At 37.2% G+C, this 21,031-nt stretch overlaps 1 protein-coding gene and 1 long non-coding RNA gene across 4 annotated transcripts in view; both read left to right on the top strand.

The window, feature by feature from the left end:
- LOC143753942 (uncharacterized) overlaps positions 1-21,031 on the top strand; it is a 341,178-nt gene that overhangs the window by 243,631 nt on the left and 76,516 nt on the right. The window lies entirely within an intron of this gene.
- epha6 (eph receptor A6) overlaps positions 1-21,031 on the top strand; it is a 229,186-nt gene that overhangs the window by 178,574 nt on the left and 29,581 nt on the right. For all 3 annotated transcript variants that reach the window (XM_077246785.1, XM_077246784.1, XM_077246786.1), the window contains 2 exons: positions 17,919-18,074; positions 19,974-20,309. In XM_077246785.1, coding sequence (XP_077102900.1) covers positions 17,919-18,074; positions 19,974-20,309 — 492 coding nt within the window. The remainder of the gene's footprint in view (positions 1-17,918; positions 18,075-19,973; positions 20,310-21,031) is intronic.

The raw sequence follows: 21,031 nt of genomic DNA, 5'->3' as shown, positions 1-21,031 counted from the left end.
AAAGTCCCTTTAATGTCTGATCAAAGCTACCCGCTTTGCACTTGCTGATACTTAAAAAGTATTTTCTTTTATAGAACGAGAAAACTGTTTTTCATGGCCAGAAGAACTGTCTCTCTTGAAAGTCTATAAAAAGGGATAGCTCCTTTGTGATTTGATAAAAGATCATGGTCAGTTCGCTGGACCATTCGATAACAAATTAATTCCATTAGGGGTTGTCCTGAGAATCGATCTATTCTAGACAATTGATATATTAGTATTTAATTATAACACGTTGTGATTGAGTATTGATATAAAAATTGATCTAATTTTGCCTCCCTCTATGGATAATTGATTATAATTCGTTGTATTGAATTGTCCATACAGACACGTTGGCGAAATATCCCGGTTAAGGGTGATATTTATAAAACTATCACCCTTTATTTATAAACTGTAGTTGATTTATAAACTGTAGTTGATTCACTGATAACTCATAACCCGTATGATCAGTTGTTAATTGTGAATTATTAATTATTGATTATACATTCCCCCCATTTGAGCGCTGAAACGCTACAACATACACATTGAAAAGACAAGTGTAAACGCACTTCTGATCAGAATCTTATCCGATCAGCGTGTCCAGGTTCGGAGGTAGTCAAGGAAGCATTGTGATCGGATCTCAGTGTAATGTAAACGCAATCCAGCCATCGTGTCTGCATTCACAGGTGGACGTCATATAAATCCCCGCCCAGTCTCCCCACGTGGCTGTCAGAAAATAATGGCCAGGCGCAGTTTAGACAAGAAATTAAACTTATTTGAACCTTACAATAAACATCAGTCTTTAAAACAGTTTATTTAGACTTAACTTACATGATACTATGTGTGTCATTTTTCATTTTAATTGTGCAACATTATCTGAACGAGGCGATCGCCTGTACAATCACAGTCAGAGATCTTAATGAAGAGCTGCACGCTGCTTTGCGAGAGGAATAATCAGAATCGGTAGGCTATAATTTTAAATGTTGAATTTTTTTATTGTTTCAGCATGTTTATCAATCTCCCATTTCTGTCAATATAGTCATTGCACGTTATAAGTCAAGTCAAGTCATTCTCATTTATATAGCGCTTTTAACAATGTAGATTGTTTCAAAGCAGCTTTACAGAGATACACATATAATTTAAGGTAACAGAGATTGGTTTGGTTTTATAATGGTTCTTGAAAAATGTTTTTTCCAGCTAAAGTTAGTTTTGATTGATTCACCTCCATCTAAATGATAGTTTGTTATTAAATTAGGGGCCGCTAAGACGACACCGTTCTCTCTAAACAGACTTTAAACGCGAACCTGTGATAGACGCTGATGGCGTTCACATGCGCATTAAGAACTGATTCTATAGTTATGTGCGTTTGTATATATGTGCGCAGATTTGTAATTCCTTACAAACCATGCCTAAACAAACTACTTTTCTTGTCTATAAATTTTGATGAAGAATTTTATTTTATCTTATCACTTCGGGTAGGTACGCGAACCAAAAAAATCCACAATGCTTTATCTGTAGAGTGGTATAGGGATCCTCCATAGGGAGAGGCTAGTTGGCACTTCAGCACTGCATTGTCATCGGGTCCAGGCGAAAGTCCTTCGTCAGATCTAGAAACGGCCTGGATCCGGCAGGCTGCGGGAAAACCTCGGATAAACAAAGACACTAAAATTAGCGTAGATGCCATTCTTCTTATGATGTAACGAGTACATCAGGATTTAAGGGAAGTGTTCCCAGTTCCGGCTGACCTAAACTATGCAGCCTAATATTGAATTATAGAAGTCTATAGAGTGTTATGTGAATGCTAGGTCAAAGAGATGTGTTTTTAGTCTAGCTTTGAACTGGACTCAATGGACTTGATTCAATTTGATGTCAAAGCACCAGTTTAGCTTAGAGTCTGGAGGCTACTTGCTTGTCTTTGCGTTCCTTTAGGGATTCCTTTTGTCTGTGTAAAAGGGGGTTACCTGGGTTCGTTGATTGTCTGGTGGTTTCCTCGTGTCTGGATAGATATCTTGGGCGGCCAATCACGTAGTGTGTTGGCGGATGGGTGGAAAGTCTATGAAGCGGACTTTGCAGTTGAATCGTTGACCGAAACTTTACAGCAAAGACTTAACTTAGAACCGAGACTCTCAACGGAAAAGAAAAGAAACTAAGTAAGAGAAAGAAAAGTGAGACAAGAGTAGTTAGATAGCTTGAATGAATCTGTTTAACCCATGTTCTTCTGATCTTGATTTGGGTTCTTTCGTCTGCTCATCTACATGTTTACTTGTCTGTCTGGTTACTCCGTCATGGCTTCTCCATGACTACTCAATGTATCTACTAATACTTTGTTTGTGTCCTAAGATTTTAAACTCAAATGTTTGTCCATCCTCCTGGATGAGTTCTGACCAATTAGACACTGTCTTAATTTTAGAGGTGGCATCATCTTCCCTTCTAGTTGTAAATCATGCCTTATAGGATCTCTTGACTTTCCATCTTCTGAATTATGAACATACGATCGTACTGATAGGAAACAAGAAACACTTTTATTCAAACATCTAATAGTTATAACAATTGCATGACTTATATGTGATCTAAGCTTAATAGTCACATTTATAGGCTGTAGACATGATATAGGGTTATGTAGTTGAACGATGTTTGATTATAAGTCCGTCAATAATTGTTTTGGGATGATTTTATGTATTTTGATATATGTCTCTGTAGTTTTAAGAGATTTCAATCCTGTGGTCGTTCAGAGGTCCTTAAGAAGAAGGTGGTCTGTTTTAGATTATTGTTTTGGGATCAAACAACATCTGCCGTTATATTGGTGGGTCCTGAGCTGTGCCATCTCTGAACCAGTCAGTCTCTTAAAAACTATCTAACGTTGACAACGTTCTTCCTTTAGAGGGGCTCATCTCTTTGAAGCTTGCATGGTCATAAAGTTCTTAATTGGGGGTTTTCATTGGTTAGCTCAAACTGGCTGGAGCCCACTCAATGTATGGCCCTAGATTAGGTTGTTGATCTGGGGTCTGGAGTGTTGAGTTATGTTTGTGGAATTATGTTTGAAAAATCATCTGGAAGATTAATTTGTGTTTGGTTCACTCTCAAATCCTACATGCCTCATTCATTTATTCATTCATTCATTCATTCATTCATTCATTCAAATGTGCTTTTTCATGCTTTGGCTGGCGCAGAGTCAGAGACGGACGCGCTTGTTATATATCACGACTATTCAATGATTTCGACCCTAATTTTTATTTTAAGTTTCAGACATTTAAATACACATAAGCACTAGCAAAAAAATACATTTAAAGTTTGTTAAATACACACTGATGTCAAGGAAACAGAAATAATAATGCTTTCAATAATAATATGGCGACGTGTTTTATTCATAGAAGACACACTTTGTATAGGTAACTATATAGTTTACTTTATTCTTCTGCCAGTTAACCGGTCACTTGCTTTCATGTGTTTCATGAGACGTTTTTGAACTCAAAATAAAAGAGATACATCTGTCATAAAGTACTGTTGTGGCTGTGGTGTGTCACGTGACAAGCATGGGGGATCAGCTAGAATATTTTAAACTTAAAGCTCCAGTAGGTAACTTTTGTAAACAAATATTTGTTAAAACTGTCATTATGTCCTGACAGTAGAATATGAGACAGATAATCTGTGAAAAAATCAAGCTCCTCTGGCTCCTCCCTGTGGTCCTATTGCCATTTGCAGAAATACACCGCTCCCGGTCAGAAACAACCAATCAGAGTCAGGAAGAATGTCTTAGCAGTGTCAATCACGCTCGTGTACACGCTGATCACCCCTCTCTTGCACAGCACGAGCGCGTACCGTCGTTCGTTACTCTCCTGTTCGAACTCGTTCATCCAAATTAACGAATCTTTTTTCGAGTCATTTCGTTCATTCAACGAACGAAATGACTCAAAAAAAGATTTCTTCATTTTGATGAACGAGTTCGAACAGGATCACGAACGTGCATCACAGAACAGAGCAAGGCGAGCATTTGTGCTTATAAAACTTAAAGTTTAGTATTTATTTTTGAAATGACCGATCGTTTCGCTAGATAAGACCCTCATTCATCGTCTGGTATCGTTTAAAGCCCTTTGAAGCTGCACTGAAACTCTCATTTGGTCCTTGAAACGTTTGTATCCTATTGAAGTCCATTATATGGAGAAAAAGCCTGGAATGTTTTCATAAAAATTTCTTTTCGACTGAAGAAAGAAGGACATGCACATCTTGGATGACATGGGGGTGCGTAAATTATCAGCAAAAGCTTTTTCTTTAAAGTGAACTAATCCTTTAACGTTATCTTACTAGCTATTTATAACTTGTAGAAAGAGTGCAACGTTATAAAGTTACATCTATTGCAAAATACATAATGATTCGAGGACCAAGTTTGTAGTCAAAGTATGGGAAGGCCATAGTCAATGTAAAGCATACTGTTGATGTTTCGTCCCTATTAGTGAATGTTCCATAACTGTTTATAATCCGCCGTCATCGGTGGTCCTGCTTACTAGCCTGCGCGTTCATGGCAGGCTCCGCTGTGGGGGAGGAGCTGTGGAGGGAGGGCTGTTGCACAGCAGAGAGCAAGAGGGTTGGACCTGTAAGTTGTGCTTGTTCAAATTTTCAGGCTAAGTCAACATTTTCTCAAAACTCCCTACTGCAGCTTTAAGCGCGAAACTCCAAAATAGTACAAAATGCATAACAGTGTTAAAAGTTACAACATAGTAATAATAACCGACAACTGAAGAGTGAACAAGGAGAAACTTAAATACACAGTGATATTGAGATGATAACGGACAGGTGTGATGATTAGGTGATGAAGTAAGTCCATGAAAACAAATTAACTCAACATAACTGACGGGTATGTTGCTATACCCCTAATATGGTGTGTAATGTTTAAGAACATTTCTGTGATAACATGCACCTACTCATGTTTGTATAGACAAAGACAACCTTGCATGATCATGTGATTAGATAAAAGCACTCCTAACAATTTTGATAGGCAGACCTGTTCATCACAGAAAAATGCCGTAAATGGTGTGTTGTAAATAGCATTCCAAAGAACAATCTCCTAGCTTTTTCAGATCCATTTTATTCCTTTTTTTTTAATCATCCAGCTGTCATCAGAATCAGAGATCTATAAATTAAGAGACATCCATAGGTATGTCCTTGGGAGATCTCCTCTGTGGAATAGACAAATGCAACCTTCCTCTTTCTTTCCATTTATTTCTTTCCAGCAGTTTGTTCTTAGGGTATGATGGATATTCCTCAGAATACATCAGGATTTATTGATGAACGATCTGCTCTTTCCTCTTGTCCCATATGTTCTCTTTGTTTTCCGGGTGGAAGCCTTGGCTTCGCTTCAGCCTTCACTCATTGCCGCAGAGTCAGACATTCAAACAGTTTTGGGTGGAAAGATAAACAAGAAATGCAATTTCTAAATGCATACCTTTCATCATTCTCATATTCAAAATAAGCAATGATTATCAATCTGCGTCCCCTCCCTTCCTCTAAAACTGTTAAATTAGAAAAAGTGCAACCTAAAATGTAGGGTTTTGGATTAGTTTTCCCTTAATGTTGTTCTCAGAAGAAATGGAATTGCTTTCTGTAAAATATATATCTGGATTGTGAAATGTGATGGGTCCAGGCTGTTTATGTAAATATAGACGATTTTTCCCTTCTTATTGTTCCTGGCCAGGCAATATTTAGAATTCATATTGCAATACTAAAAGCAGATGGGAGCTGAAATGATCCCTGTGTATGCCTGCATGCATCCAGGGTTTGGTGGGAAGGGTTATTGGGTAATTACGTCAGACAGGAAGAGCCAGAGACAGGATCAGCACCTAGAATTTAAGACAGCTTCGTGTTGCTTATGATCTTGTCACACAAGCAATTAAGATAAAATTGAGAAAAAAAGTATAATTATTAGAATTGTCACTTTAACATTTTCATGTGTTAAAAATTGACAGTAAAATTATGTGGCACCTTTGACACGAGATGGTGAAATAACAGTGAGACACAACTGAAAATACCACAAATGGTATAAACAATACTGTGGACTTGTGTTTAATGATATGGAAATATAAAATATATATATTTAGTCGTCTGCCATAATAGTGTAATCTCTAAAAATGTCCTTAATTTGTGGGGTTTTCTTAGCAGATATTGAAATATTCAATTGACTAATTTGAATCATTAAGCAGCAAATCATGTAATTAATTGTATTAACCATTTTAATTCATCAACAGCCCATAAATATGTGGTGATAGACTTGCAGTAGGCATATCCCCACCATGGTCCTATTGTTATCATTAATAATATATAAATAATTATTTGAAGTTTATTTATTGATTCGTTCTTTTTTTGGCATACTCGCACCCCACTACAAATGATGAGCCAGTTCTGCCCTTTCTGGAGAGACATTTATAATAACAAGGAAGTGCGAGAACACATTACAGTACCTCATTTGTGGTATTTAGCATGGTTGAGGGCTCTTAGATCTTGCTTAAAAGAATATAAACCACAAAGACAATGCTGAATCATTGAGCTCTTCACTTCCAGAGACAATTGTTAATGAGGAAATCTCCACACGTTTGAGTTCACACATTCAGATTCACATAATTACTTGCAAATGACACCCAATTACCCCGCTCTCTCTCTTCCTTTGAGTGGCAGTTCATCGTTTTGAAATGATTACGTTTAGAGGCATTCCCATCTCTTTGTCTGCCTCCCTCTCTTCTCATATACCTTTACACGGACAGACTCACTCCACTTCTCTCTCATTTACACACGCTGCTGACTTTTAAAAAGTCATCCAGGCTCTAGTTCATAATTGTCATTAAGAATTTATTTATTATAAGTTCTGCCTGTGGACAATTGGGATTGTTTTTACTCCAGTCCATCCATCAGACTGGCCCTTAATTCACAAAAACATTTTAAGACTGTGGGTATGGGCTGCTGTGGATATGGTGTTAAGAGGGTACACGTTCGGTTCTTCTTTCTCTGTTAGCATAGGCTTATAACAGTGGCTCTTTAGCTCTCTTGTGGCTCTGTTTTCAAAAGTGGCTCTCTTTTCAAAAGAATGGACAACAACATTATTTATTTATATGTTAGTAATAAAGTGCAATGTACTCTAACTAAAATGTAGATAAATAATTAAAGTAATGTGCAGCAGTATTTACTCTTCTGTATTACAGTTTGTTAGTTTTCTGTTTTATAGTCTTTTTCTCTGATGAAATCTGCAGACTGTTTTCACATTATCTGTGCTGATCTGTAGGGAAAATCAGTGGACTGGATTTACACATGGTAAAACATGTTAAAGTCCCCCTGTGGTGCACCAAGCTTTTAATGTTGTTTACATGTCTATGTGGTGTTTTTAATGTGCTTTAAGACAAACCATGTGCAAATTCATAAGTCACCACCATTTCTGAGTATTTTCTCCTTAAAACTACTGTGAACCAAAGACAGTCTCAAAATCGCGTTTTGAAATAGATGGTGTTTCTGACATCACAAACTACCTTGTAATCAGTCACGTCAAACTGTGATCGTCAACGAGTGGATCTCTGAGCTGGTGTGAGTGAGTGGAGGCGGGGCTAATTAGCATTTTCATAGAACAGCATATACTAAATGAGGCAAGGGTGTAGAGTTACATTCAAACTATTTTAAGACATGAAGACATTTTTTTTTCAATGAAAAAACCTTGAAATATGTAATTTTGGTGATAAAAGATTAAGGGATAAAATTATCGACTGCAGGGGGAGTTTAAATAGAGAGAAAAGTTTTACAAATTTGTTTGTTTGCTAAAGGCATGATTGAATGACGGTAGGGATTAGGGAAGTAGGCATATTCGGATGCTGAGAGAGTGCCAATGCCACACGTTGTTTTTGACTTGGTGACATATCTAAAATAAAGCTAATACATTTGTGAAAAGAGTTTTTTTAAGAAAATAATATTTAGTAAATGTTCTGCCCAGTTCATAAGACCTAAATAAACATATGCTTTATAGTTAAATTCTTCTACATCATCTTCAGTTTATTGTCGGATATTACTAAATCTCGCGCATTACCGCCACCTTCTGTGTGGATAATCCAGAGACTCCTACCACAATCTCAGTATTTTCCACCTACTGTATAACCAATACTTTGCATTTTTGGATATAATACCATTTGTAATGCTAATAATATAGTTTGTAGTGATACATTTGCATTAAATAAACAAAATGCAAGATAGAAGCATTTTATCTAGTGACAACTTTATTCTAATTTCTCTTGCAGGAAGTTATTGTAAAAATTGCATATCCTTTAAGTGTAATGGCTTTTAACGCCATACAACTTTTTTTGCTTCTAACTAAATTAAAGCATACAACATACTAGAGGTTGAACATCTAGGAATATCTCAAGCTTGCAGTGCTTAGAGGTAAACATTTCTGTTTCATTTATTAATTTGCTTTTTATTTTTCAGAAAGAACCTTGCAGATCATCAGGAAGAGATATTTGTTTGGACTCATTTCAGTTGCCATGCTCATCTTGTTTCTCTCCTTGTTCTCTATGGATTGAGCCCTGCAGTAAAGCGTACTCAGCACCGGGCTTAAAAACTGGGGCCATTCAGACAAGTCTGCGCCTCAGGGAAATTTTTAGATTTATACAACAATTATCTCACTATCCACAGTTAGGATGCCCAATTCTCTAAAAATACAGTAATGCAGAATTCCGTATACTGGAGAGAGAATGTACCGTGTTTAGGGAACAGCATAAAATGTCATAGCTGTGTAAAAGTTCACCCCAAGCAACTTTGCACAGTTCTTTTTTTGTAAATAAAAACAAATCCTTATCATTCTGCTTCTTTATGATTCAGCAGACACAAAAAAAGCTGACTTTACAGTACAATATTGTCTCAAGACCAAACGTCAAGATGCTCACACAATCAGATTTATTTTATTTTAAGTTGTATTTTGGTAATTTCTACATGCCTAATGGTACCTTTACATTTATTAGCAGCATAAAGTTCAATGCCCAATGCATAATACTGTCATTCTCAATTAAGAGCCTATTACACTCTCTAAGCAGGCTTAGATTTGATTGCTCCATAAATTATATTTGAATCCAAATCGATTGAATGCCACTATGTGTAGAGGAGCTCATTAAGCCTGTTACATGTTAATTAAGCTTGTCAGATGGGTGAACTTTGTGCCTTAGAGTGTTTTCTCTCTGGAATAGCACTTTTATTACTAGGTCATAGGCTGGCCACTAAGATAATGAAACTAATTGGTGGAGACTGCTAAGTAATGTAGATTACCTGGGGTATGCATCAGGTCGCCGTTTACCCTGTCATACATACTTAAGTGCACTTATATTCCCATGGCTTGTGTGTATCCATCTTTCCGACCCCTGAAGCTGTCTTAGCTCTCCCATATGACCGAAGCACTTCCTTGAACTGTCAAAAGCAAATGTCCATCCACGGCAGCCTAAGGACCCTGCAGTTAAGATTTAACTGATGGCTGCAGTCGAGCGCTTTGTCTCTCTGTGTCTGTCAAATATGTTTCCTGTATATGCCAGTGGCTGAGGTCTTACACAGCAGGAAATAAATCACTCTGTTTGGTTTATTTGAATGTTCTTTTATTATCATCAATCAGGGGGAGGGAAGTATTTTCCCCGTGTCACCTCCTAGCCTCGGTGCTTCTCATTAAGAATTCATTAACTTTGTTTTTCCACTCTTTAATTCCACCCATAAAAAATGGACTTATAGTCAAAAAGGGCTGAAAAAACAATGAGAGCTCAAAGTTTAATGATGGAGGGAGAAAGACGGTGAGAGAAAAAATAAGGTATGCTTGATAGGAGGAGAGTGGGGTGAGGATGGTAGAAGAGGAGAGGAGGGACAGAGGAAGAGAGTGAGGTAGAAAAGGAGGAACCAAGGAAAAAGCAGAATAAAAAATTAGAGAAAGGGCGAAGACATGTTTATGAGCTGAAGGAGTACAAGATCATTGCATCAAAAAAAATTGTCCATCAGCATCTGTCAGATAGTAGTTTGAGAGAATCTGTAGTTTCAGAGAATTGTGGATGTTGCCATTGTAGTTTGAAGATTTACTTTTTTTCATCCATTCATACACTAATGATAAAGTCATTAAAGGAATTAAGTCATTTTATGTCAGGCTGATGGTATATAAATTATACTTTGTGTGACGAGCAGGATGAGGCAGAGGGCTGTGAGAGAGCGGCACAAGGCCGGTGGCCTCGTGAAGATCGAGAGAGGCCAGGCCTGGATTTTATTTGATATTTTGTTTCTGTTTTATGTGGCAGCGGTTTGGTTTTGTATTTATTTATTTATTAAAATCTGTTGAATGTTCGCCGGTTCTCGCCTCCTTCCTTCCCATAACATCAGGAGGAAGGAGGAACGTGCTGTCAAAGAGCCCTCACCACTGTGGGAAATCTGTGGTGCCATTGAGTGTGCATACGATGGACACTTTAATATCCCATGAGGATTTTACGAATAGCAGTGGAGTAACGCAACTGACGCTGGTAGGTCACATGATAATGACAACATGGTGAATTAGGATGTCCACATTACATTCATACTGCACACATTCATACTATATAGAAATCCTTTTTAGCAGACGTAAGGTCAAGGTCACGCTGATTGGCTTCATCACTGTCTCCTCTCCACCAGTAAGCTGGTGTGTTGTGGGCGTTCTGGCGCAATTTGGCTGTCGTCACATCATCCAGGTGGATGCTGCACATTGGTGATTGAGGAGATGTAAAGCGCTTTGAGTACCAAGAAATGTGCTATATAAATGTAACAAATTATTATTAACAATTATTGTAAGGTAATTACCATCAAAATAAGTACCTACTCGAGACTATGCAATTTCGGAGGTCTCGTGTGTAATGTTCTGATTGGTTTCCTTGTTTCATGTGTCACATTCTCATTGCTTTCAGTTGTGTCTTGTTTAGTCATTAGTCCATGTGTATATACTGTATACCCCTCATTTTTCCATAGTTTCTTTTGTCTAGCTTTGTTCATGTAAAACATTGTAGGTGATTTCTGTTTTGATTTATGTTCATTTTTGGTTTATGTTCAAGTCAAGTCTGTCCAAGTCAGGTCATTGTTTGGTTCTGTTTTCTTGTACTGATTTCCCTTTTTGCAATAAACTGCAATTGGATTCATCTTGGGTCCACCTCTAGTGGACTCGTTACAATGAACAGAGTACAGTAGCATAATCTCTACCGTTTGACACTTTTGTAACTCTGTACGTTATATACTGTATGTCATTCCTACTACTGAGTAAAAAAAAAACTGTTTGCAGGCAAATAGCCCCCCTGGAGCAACCCAGGGTTAAGTGTCTTGCTTAATAGCACATGTTGATAGAGAAAGATTGCTATATCAACAACTCCACAGTAACATTTCATATAGAACCAAAACTGCAACTGCTGCATTAGCACCCGGTTAAATGTACATCAAATTGACACAGATAAATGGAAAGCAGAATTCCTCCTCCGCTCAATGAGGGCTATTGCTCTGCATAAGGCAGAAAATACACACGCGTCTTCCCTCACAGAGGTAGAAAATCACATTCATAACATTTAAATACCAATCGGAGATTAAAAATGAATCATTTGTCCTAAAACTCAATGCTTATAATCCTTTGTTCAATACTCGCTCTGGGCAGCGAGTCGGAGGACGGCAGCACATTTATCAGTCTATTACAATTTTCACTATAGACTGCCTTTCCAAATTGAATAATGACTGTTAATACTCTGCGTTTTGTAAAACTGTCATGTGAGGAAGCATTGAGTATATTCCAGCAATCTTTCACTCTACCCTTTGTTTGCCAACTGCTAACTGACAGTTATGATTAGCATTCAGGAAGACCATTCAGTAGGATTTGTATATATAAATGCTGATGTTGGAGAATAACACAAATTAGTGGAATCAGCAGGATCCGGGGCTGCCCGAAATGGACGTCTGATTGAAATTCTATCTTTTTTTTTTTTTTGCCTATCAAAGCTCTCCGATTTGTTTTCCGTCACACACCAAAGCTATTATTTTCAGCTTTTTAGTGTATTAAGTAATTGTGCTATCATGGGTCTATTTCCTCCTCTGGGGACTAACATACTGCTGGAGGCAATCTCCATTGCCTATTTCCATACCCAGATAGACTGTCAACAGAGAGTACAGAGATACAGAGAGGGAGGTGGGCGAATGGAGGGACAAAGAGAGAGAATGAAGGAAAGAGATAAAGAGACCAAGAAAAGGCAAGAGAGAGGGAAAGAAAAGAGAGATGATGAGGCCTAGACTGCATTGCACCGTCGGGTCACTAGCTCTGAGACCATCCATTAAAGGTGAATGAGAATTTTAAACCGAATACCAAATCATAATTGCATTTTCTACCGGCAGCCCCCTGTTCTAACGATGAAATTGTTTACCTGTGGGACTACATCTCTTCCTCTCTCTCTCCTCTAAAATTCTTTCTCTTAGTTCCCATGTCCTCCTACCCTTACACCTCATACACACAAACACAGTGGAAAATGCCCCAAAACTGTCATCGAAAAGGAGGAAAAGAGACACAGAGAAAAGACAAAGAGAGAAGAGTAGAGAAAGAATCTCTAGAACTATATCTTCCACACAGACACTCTCTTGTCCTCCTGTCATAAAGGTCTTGTCCTCGGGGGCAAGAAAAGTGCCGTTGAGATGGGATGATTGCTGGGGGGGAGAGAGGGAGCGACTTACTCTCTACGCTGTCTGTCATTGTAACATTTCAGACACACTCAGAATAATAAAACCCTTCACTTTTTTTTCTAATGGACCACCTAAACCTCCTCGCTGTTGTTATTATGCACTACATGAACATTAAGCAAATCCTGAACTGTAGGTCAGGCAACCGAACAACTTTCCTGAGGTTCGTTCTGTTCCCAAAGCCACGGCCATTTTCTAGAAAAGTTTAAAGTGTGGTTGCAGGGAATTGGATCAATTTTCTAAATTACTGTCTCCTGTTCATCTCCCTGCTGTTCTAACTCCCTGCTCAGACAGTATGTCAGCTGATACTCAATACATGTCTGTCTGAGGGGAAAATATATATATTCATATTGACATAGCCATTACGGAGTCCATTAACTGTTTTTTTTAAGGGTTGTATTTAATTGGCTTTTTCGAAGGTATTGGCTTGCTTTGAGATGAAAGTAGCAGAAACTACTCTTTTAGCACCTGAAATTCACTGGAGACTGTGGTATATAAATGAGTCTTAATTGTTCTAAAAACAACAGAAATCATTAAAAAATTAATAAAGTCAAATGAACTGTACTGAAAATGAAGCTTATTTAAAGGTGATTTAATTTAATTGCTTATTTAATTGTTTTTATGTTTTGTTGCTTTTATTTTCCCAGTGCCCCCTTACCAATGTTATTTTCTCTCCCTCTGTGAAATTACAAGCTTCGCAAAGAGCCACACCGGGAGTCATTTTACAATGTGAGCAAATTAAAATTGAACTAATTTCCTAGATCTAAACGACCACTTTGTTATCACGCCTGCCTCCAGCGCTGCCTCATCCTGCTTTGCATCCTTTGATATTGAGAGCTGAACCGTTCTGCAGCATGGCTGCCTGTAAATCCTCTGGGGAACGGTAAATGCTGCAGAATCGTACCGTTCTTGGTATCACTGGTCTTCACTTCACTGAGGCAGATCTACTTCCTCTGTCGGCCTAATTAGAGCAGCTATGGGTCTTGTAAAAGTGCCAGTACTTGTGGTTCGGGTCAGATAGTAAAAGCATAAATAGCTAGAGCAATACTGGTAAATAATACATACATATAAATAGGTGTTTCTTCAACTTTGGACACTATCCCAGGGATTTATTTTTTTTGTTTGTTGTTTTTTTAAGATTTCAGTATTATTATTCTCTTTTTGTTATATGTATGTTATATTATATATTATATTATTAGATATATTGTTATATGTATATGCATGTCTGTATATATTTTATTATTTGACCATTGACACACAATCAAAATATATTAAAAAAAAAAATTATAACATGTTTAAAATGCTATAATCTAAACAAAGAGTTAAAAAATTATTGCCCTACAGTTGAGGCATAATTTCCACCACATCGAATAATTTTTCTCGTAAAATCTTTTTTTTCTTCTTCAAAAGTTACAATACCTATTTACCAAGAAGACAGTGTCAGTGGATAGCATGCTTTAGATTACAAATTCAAGGTAAATTTACTTGTTAGAATATTTTTTTTTTGTCAAATTATGGAAAAAAGTGTGAATATATATTTTAGTTCTGTGTGTTTGGGATCATACATAAAAAGCTAGCTTCGAAATTAGCCTTAACTAGACAAAGAAGTCAGGCATTTTATTACAAAACGTCTAAAACACAATATATTACTTGAGATGTGGTGGACAAGATACTGTCGTGGAAATGTTTTTATGACTTATGAAAAAAAAAATTCTCCTGTGACGTATGTATTATCTACTGTCAGACATTATAGGGAACAAATTAAATGTTTAAAACTAAGGGGTTATGGGATTAGTTTCAAATTGAAAAAGCCAAACCAATTCAGGCTTTGTTTGTACCATGACGCTGATCATCAACTTTCTCTGTCAACTCAGGTTTTGATCCTGAATTCATGGAGTGCGTGCACATGAAAGTGTGACTTCAGTAGTGAATAGCCAATCACATGCCTTGAAACTTAGCGAGACTGCAATTCACTTCTTGCAAGACAATCAGCAACATTAATTTTTCTATTCTGTCGAAGATTACAAGATGAAAGAATATGAAGTACATAAATGCATTTACACAGCAAGAAGAAACTTGTGAAATTAGTTTATATAGTTGATAATATTAGGCATACAGAAACTGGAATATGTAAGTTCACATTTAGTCATTTTTTTTAATCTTTATGTATTGATTCCAAATCTTATTAATATTATATACAGTACCTCACGAAAGTGATTACACCCCTCACATTTCAGAAAACATTTTAGTATATCTTCTCAAGGGACAATTCTATCGAAATGAAACTTAGATATATTTTAGAGTAGTCATTGTGCTGCTTGTATTGCAGGATTTGTGTACTGTCCTCTGAAAATAACTCAACATACAGCCATTATTGTCAAAGTAGCTAGCAACACAAGTGTATTATCTGTATATGTTTATATTAATTTAAACTAAATGCTTAAAAATAAGTGTTAAACTAAAATTGCTCATGTGTAATGGATTAGGGGTACAATAATCATATAAATAATATATAAATATATAAATAATCATTGCTAGACAAATTTGTCTTTAAAAATCTGTTACAATAGTGACCTTTAATTTGTAGCAAGATAATCTAGGGGAGTGGCTTTTTTATTTTTTATTTTTTACATCAGACATGTGTCACTTTGCTTACAGCTGATTGGTTCGGTTTGAGATCTCTTACTCAGAACATAACCTGCCCTGGAGCAGGTTAGCTGTGGAGTGTAAGTTACTATGGCGATGAACACTGCTAAAAGCTGAACTACTCTCATGGTGCCTAAAAACAAGGGTTGGCACAAACTAAACTGAAACATACCTGGCTATTACAATTAGCATTTCCAATTACTTTAATGTGTAAATTCTGAAAGATCTTTTTTTTCTTCTTCTTCTTCTTCTTCTTCTTCTTCTTCTTCTTCTTCTTCTTCTTCTTCTTCTTCTTCTTCTTCTTCTTCTTCTTCTTCTTCTTCTTCTTTCCTTTATAAACGTTCTCAGATCTGGATGGTGGCTCATTTGTTCGACTACTTGTCGAATTTGTGCTTCCATAACATAATGCTCTCAATTTTCGTAAAATAGAAGTTGACTTTGTTTACAACAGATCTAAATAAAAGTAAGAACCCTCATTAATGTTTTATACATTGGAGTTGTTTTCCTTGCTAGGAACACTGCCAAACGCCTATACCGATTTTAAAAGATGCTAACAGAGGTCTTGCGCACAGACCTTGTTTCTCTGCATCACAATAAGGACAAAGGGCTGCTGGGAAAGCTCCGAAGCTCTCTGGGAATGGCCCTGTTACTGGAGAAGGTGTCTGGAGTCAGAGAGAAACAGATCAATGCCTGTAATGTTGTGGCTGTAGAGAATTACTAACCTCTGAGGAGCAAATTTAAATAAAAGTAAAACTAGTGTGTGTGTGTGTGTGTGTGTGTGTGTGTGTGTGTGTGTGTGTGTGTGTGTGTGTGTGTGTGTGTGTGTGTGTGTGTGTGTGTGTGTGAGTGAGAGAGAGAGAGAGAGAGAGAGAGAGAGAGAGAGAGAGAGAGAGAGAGAGAGAGAGAGAGAGAGACTTCAGAAAGAGATCTGCTATCTTACATTTATGATGTGTGTAAGTATGTGTGCTTGTGTGTGTACCACTTAACTCTGTCTCGTCTGGCTGCTCTCCTGGGCCTTGGCGAGTCTTTCAGTGTGGAGTCTAAGTTAAAGACAGGGAGTGTTTAAGAACAGCTATGGTTTGGAGCTTAGAAAAGATCAAATGAGTTAGGCTGCACACTGGAGGGAGACAGAGAGAGAAGGAGGGAGAAGGAGAAGCTTTTAATGTCTCTCTTAAGCTAGCAGTTCCATGGAGACAGACAGATTGAAAACATCACTTCACATTTTATCTGCCTCACATGTCCATATTGCAATTGGTCATTGTTAGGGTTATTCATCTAGATGTCTATTTTGAGCATCAATTTAAAATAATATAGTATTTATACATATCAAATATACAGTAAAATAGTTAAGATAAAAAGAAAATTAATTTTGCATAGTTGGAATGCTAAATGTGACACTGGAACACAAAACCAGTCACATGGGTCAATTTTTATAAATTGAGATGTATACATCATCTGAAAGCTGAATAACTAAGCTTCCCTCTGATGTATGGTTTGTTAGGAGAGGACAACATTTGGCCGAAAATCTATTTGAACTATTTGAAAATCTCTATTCATGAAGGTGCAAAAAAATAATCGAAACATGAGAAAATCGCCTTTTAAGTTGTCCAATTATGTTCGCCATTGTGCTGCATTCACTCACAAAAATAAATGTTTTATATATATATATACGGTAGGAAATTTGCAAAATTTGTTCATGGAACATGATCTTTACTTGATATCCAAATTATTTTTGGCATGAAAGAAAAATTGATAATTTTGACCCATACAATGTATTGTTGGCTATTGCCACAAATATACACGTGCGACTTTTGACTGGTTTTGTGATCCAGGGACACAAATGTGTCTTGTGTGAACATGATTGCAAAGTGTTTTTATACACCACCATATAAAGGTTTGGGGTCTGTTAGATTTTTTAATGTTTTTGAAAGAAATCTTATTTTTTTTACCAAGGCCTCATTTATTTGATCAAAAATAGAATAAAATAGTAATATTGTGAAATATTATAACCATTTAAAATGTCTGTTATCAATTGTAATATATTTTAAAATGTAATTTATTACTGTGATGGCAAGGCTGAATTTTCAGCAGCCATTATCCCAGTCTTCTTCGTTCTAATATGCGGATTTGCGTTTTTATTAAACATGTATTATTATCAATGTTTTATATTTTTGTGGAAACTATGATATTTCTTTTTCAGGGTTGTTTGATAAATATAAAGTTAAAAAGAATATTTAATTTGAAATGGAAATCATTTCTAACTTTATAAATGTCTTTACTGTCAATTTTGATCAATCTAACACATCGATGAGTAAGGGTATGGGGAGTAGGGGGTATATATATATATATATATATATATATATACACAGCAAATATTGATGAATGTGAATAATTGTGATACATATGGTTAAATAACTGGCAATTAATTTCAGTAAAAAATGTTTTTGATTGACAGCCCTAATCAGATATGTCTGTTTGTACTTTCACTAAACCTTGGAATGCACCACCTTAACTTTTCTCTTATGTTTTCCACACAGCCTGCAGGCCTGGGTTCTACAAAGCCTTTGCAGGAAACATCAAATGTTCAAAGTGTCCCCCACACAGTTCCAGCCACTCCGATGGTTCGCCACAGTGTCACTGCGAGAAGAGCTACTACAGATCCAGCAAGGACCCTCCCACCATGGCCTGTACACGTTAGTCAGCCCATTCTTATTGCTTTTTTTCACTACACATTTGAATTTCAAAAGTGGTTACATCATTTAAAAAATACTGATAGTTTAAATTGACAAATACTATACAAGAAATCTGACACAACCAAGAGCATTCTTGTAATGAATATCAGTGAATGTACTGGTTTTTGCAACAAAAAAACAAACATGTAAACCTTCTACTTGTTTCCGACACTGGGATCCTATTGAAGTCTGTGCAGAGACACAAATGAACTGTTTAAACTGGACGTATCAAAGCAAGCATTCTTGCACTCTTTCCTTTGTCATGTTGTCAACGCACTCAAGCATGTCAGAAACTGAACTCGTACCTGTATACTGAAGCCAGTGTAGACAGCGTCAGTCATTATAATGGGCTGTATTTGCTTTTGTCGCGCTCACATCCAGTGTAGGAAAATGTCAGCCGTTAAGCGACTGAATGCCAGTGGGCGCTGCCTATGGTGTGATGATCTATTTGTCGATGTCTTGCTTTGGAAGCAGTATTATGCAAATGTTTTTGCCTGTGTGACATCACAAATCCCACAAATCAAAACAATCCGTTTTTGGAGCTTGATTGGATACATGTTTTTTTGTTATGTTTTAAGCTATACTCGCAGCGATACTTGTTTTAATGGTACAAATACCTCTTATATGTCAAAAGATCAAGGGAAATTTCTCATGTTATTTTCTATACCATATATAACTTAGCATCCTGATCTCATAAAAATGCGTCTCTAAACACGCATTGTGTTTATCGTGCAATTTAGATGCGAAAATTAGTTTTTATGTGCATATGATACGCTGTTTTCGCGTGCATATGATACACTCTTTATTGTGTGTAATACACACTCACCCCGCACCACTAACCCTAACCAAACGTATAATACATACATACCCCACACCACTAGTAAACCTACCCTAAACCTACCCATGCGTATCATTTGAACGTAAAAAATAATTTTCGCATTTAAATTGTATGATAAACACAATGCGTGCTATAGAGACGTAGAGAGACCTTTAGTGTGACCGAGTTGAACTGAGACACAGGATGACTCCAGCTGTGGTCATATGAAATGAGAGAGAACAAGCCTGTGATGTGATACAAGAGGTGTGAAAGTTTTCATGGCCTGGTTTCAGTTACCTAGAAGAGAAATAAATATGTAAAATAAGATTACAAAAAGGTAAAGATAAGTATCAGTGCAAAACAAGAAAGACACAGATCATGTCAGATCACTCTAATTCTCTCATCATTCTCATTCTCTTTTCTGTTTCTTCTTCCTCTATTGTTTCTGATTCTATTGATCAGAATTTCTCTTATTTCAGTCTTCTGAATCATCATCCTCTTCTCATTCCCTCCTTCTGCCCCCCATAGTGCTTACTCGAATTATTCACCAAACTCAATCTTTTCCTCACCAGCAGCAATCTGCATTAAAAACAGAAGAGGAGGAATAATTACTTCCTTGTTATTCACGAGTGGGTGCAATTATCATTAACTATGATAATCATGTCTAGGACATATTCTCATTATCATCATTAGCTGAGTCTGGGTAACAGAAGATAAACGCAGACTTCCCTGTACCTGGCTCTGAGCCGGGGTTCTATAGGAAGCAGAACCAGGGTACTAGAGCAGAGACATTTGTATATCAGCTAAACCAGAGGGAGGGTGTGAAAGAGAGCTGGCAAAAGCTCTCGCATGATTTTTAAGGCATTAGTGGGATTCATTAATTAAAGCATAAGCACATTTTTGAGAGAGGGGGAAGAAAGATAAAAACTGTTAATCTGCATAATATTTTGCGCAAACAGGCATTTTTTTTCCGCCTCTCACAGATGAATTTCTCCCAGCATGATAATTATGGTTGCTAATGTGTCAGATGTCTCTCCTTTCAGGACCGCCCTCACCTCCTCGAAATTTGGGTTTTAACATCAATGAGACCGCCCTCTTCCTGGAGTGGACTCCGCCCAGTGACACAGGTGGTCGGAAGGATATAACCTATAACGTCTTATGTATTCGATGTGGAGCTGATGGACAGGCCTGCGAGCCATGCAACAGCAATGTGCGCTTCGTACCCAGACCCACAGGCCTCGCAAGCACCTCTGTGGTGGTCCAGGACTTTGTGGCACATGCCAACTACACATTCCAAATCGAGGCTCTGAATGGAGTGTCAGGCTTGGGAAGATCCATGAGACAGCTTGCCAATATCACCGTGAGCACGGAGCAGGCTGGTGAGTAGAGCTGTTTTAACACTGAACTGACATGAGTGGATCATTGAAATAATAGGCTTTTTTTATGTGTAAAGTTATGTTATTATGATCACAGACAAGGCTCATATTACAGAGGAATATAGGAATGGACTAAATAGATTTCTGCATGTGATTCCGGTGCATTAAAAATAATACACTAATGAAAAAGAAATCTGATACCTTAATAAAGTTATAACTGGTATAGTGTAGAGAGAGCTTCATGGAAGGAAACTGAAAATGTTGTTTTGCAGCCCTCCAACAGCTCATGAAAAAAAGTATATATTAAGGGAAAATCCTTTAAAATAAATAAATAAACAAGTTCCGTGATGAAACTCTAGATGACACTGGCTGAATTGTCTTAAATGCAACCTGCTGATATTTACATCTTTACTTACATGGCACATGGCACGGTTCTTGTCACATCTGCAGCCAATGACCTTGCTACTCAACATTGAATTAGCTAGTTATCATTCACTATAGCAGTCAGATTTCAGTGCACTTTCAGAGGTCCCCTGAAATCCTCCACCTCCCCCAGCTCAACCTATAAAGATCTGCTATGGGTAATTATTACATCATACATGTGCTGAAGCAGTTTGTCCTACATGTGTACATGCTCACAGCAGCGTATCAGTGTGTGTATGTATTGGCAGTGCCAAGTTCCTATACTCTGTTCATATACTCTGTAGCAGTAGCAATGTCAGCGG

Source organism: Siphateles boraxobius, unplaced genomic scaffold (assembly GCF_051911475.1).
Source record: "Siphateles boraxobius isolate OS27281-9 unplaced genomic scaffold, OSU_SipBor_1 29, whole genome shotgun sequence".
Taxonomy (NCBI): Eukaryota; Metazoa; Chordata; class Actinopteri; order Cypriniformes; family Leuciscidae; genus Siphateles; species Siphateles boraxobius.
The sequence above is the reverse complement of the archived record's forward strand: the minus strand, read 5'-3'. Positions and strand labels throughout refer to the sequence as shown.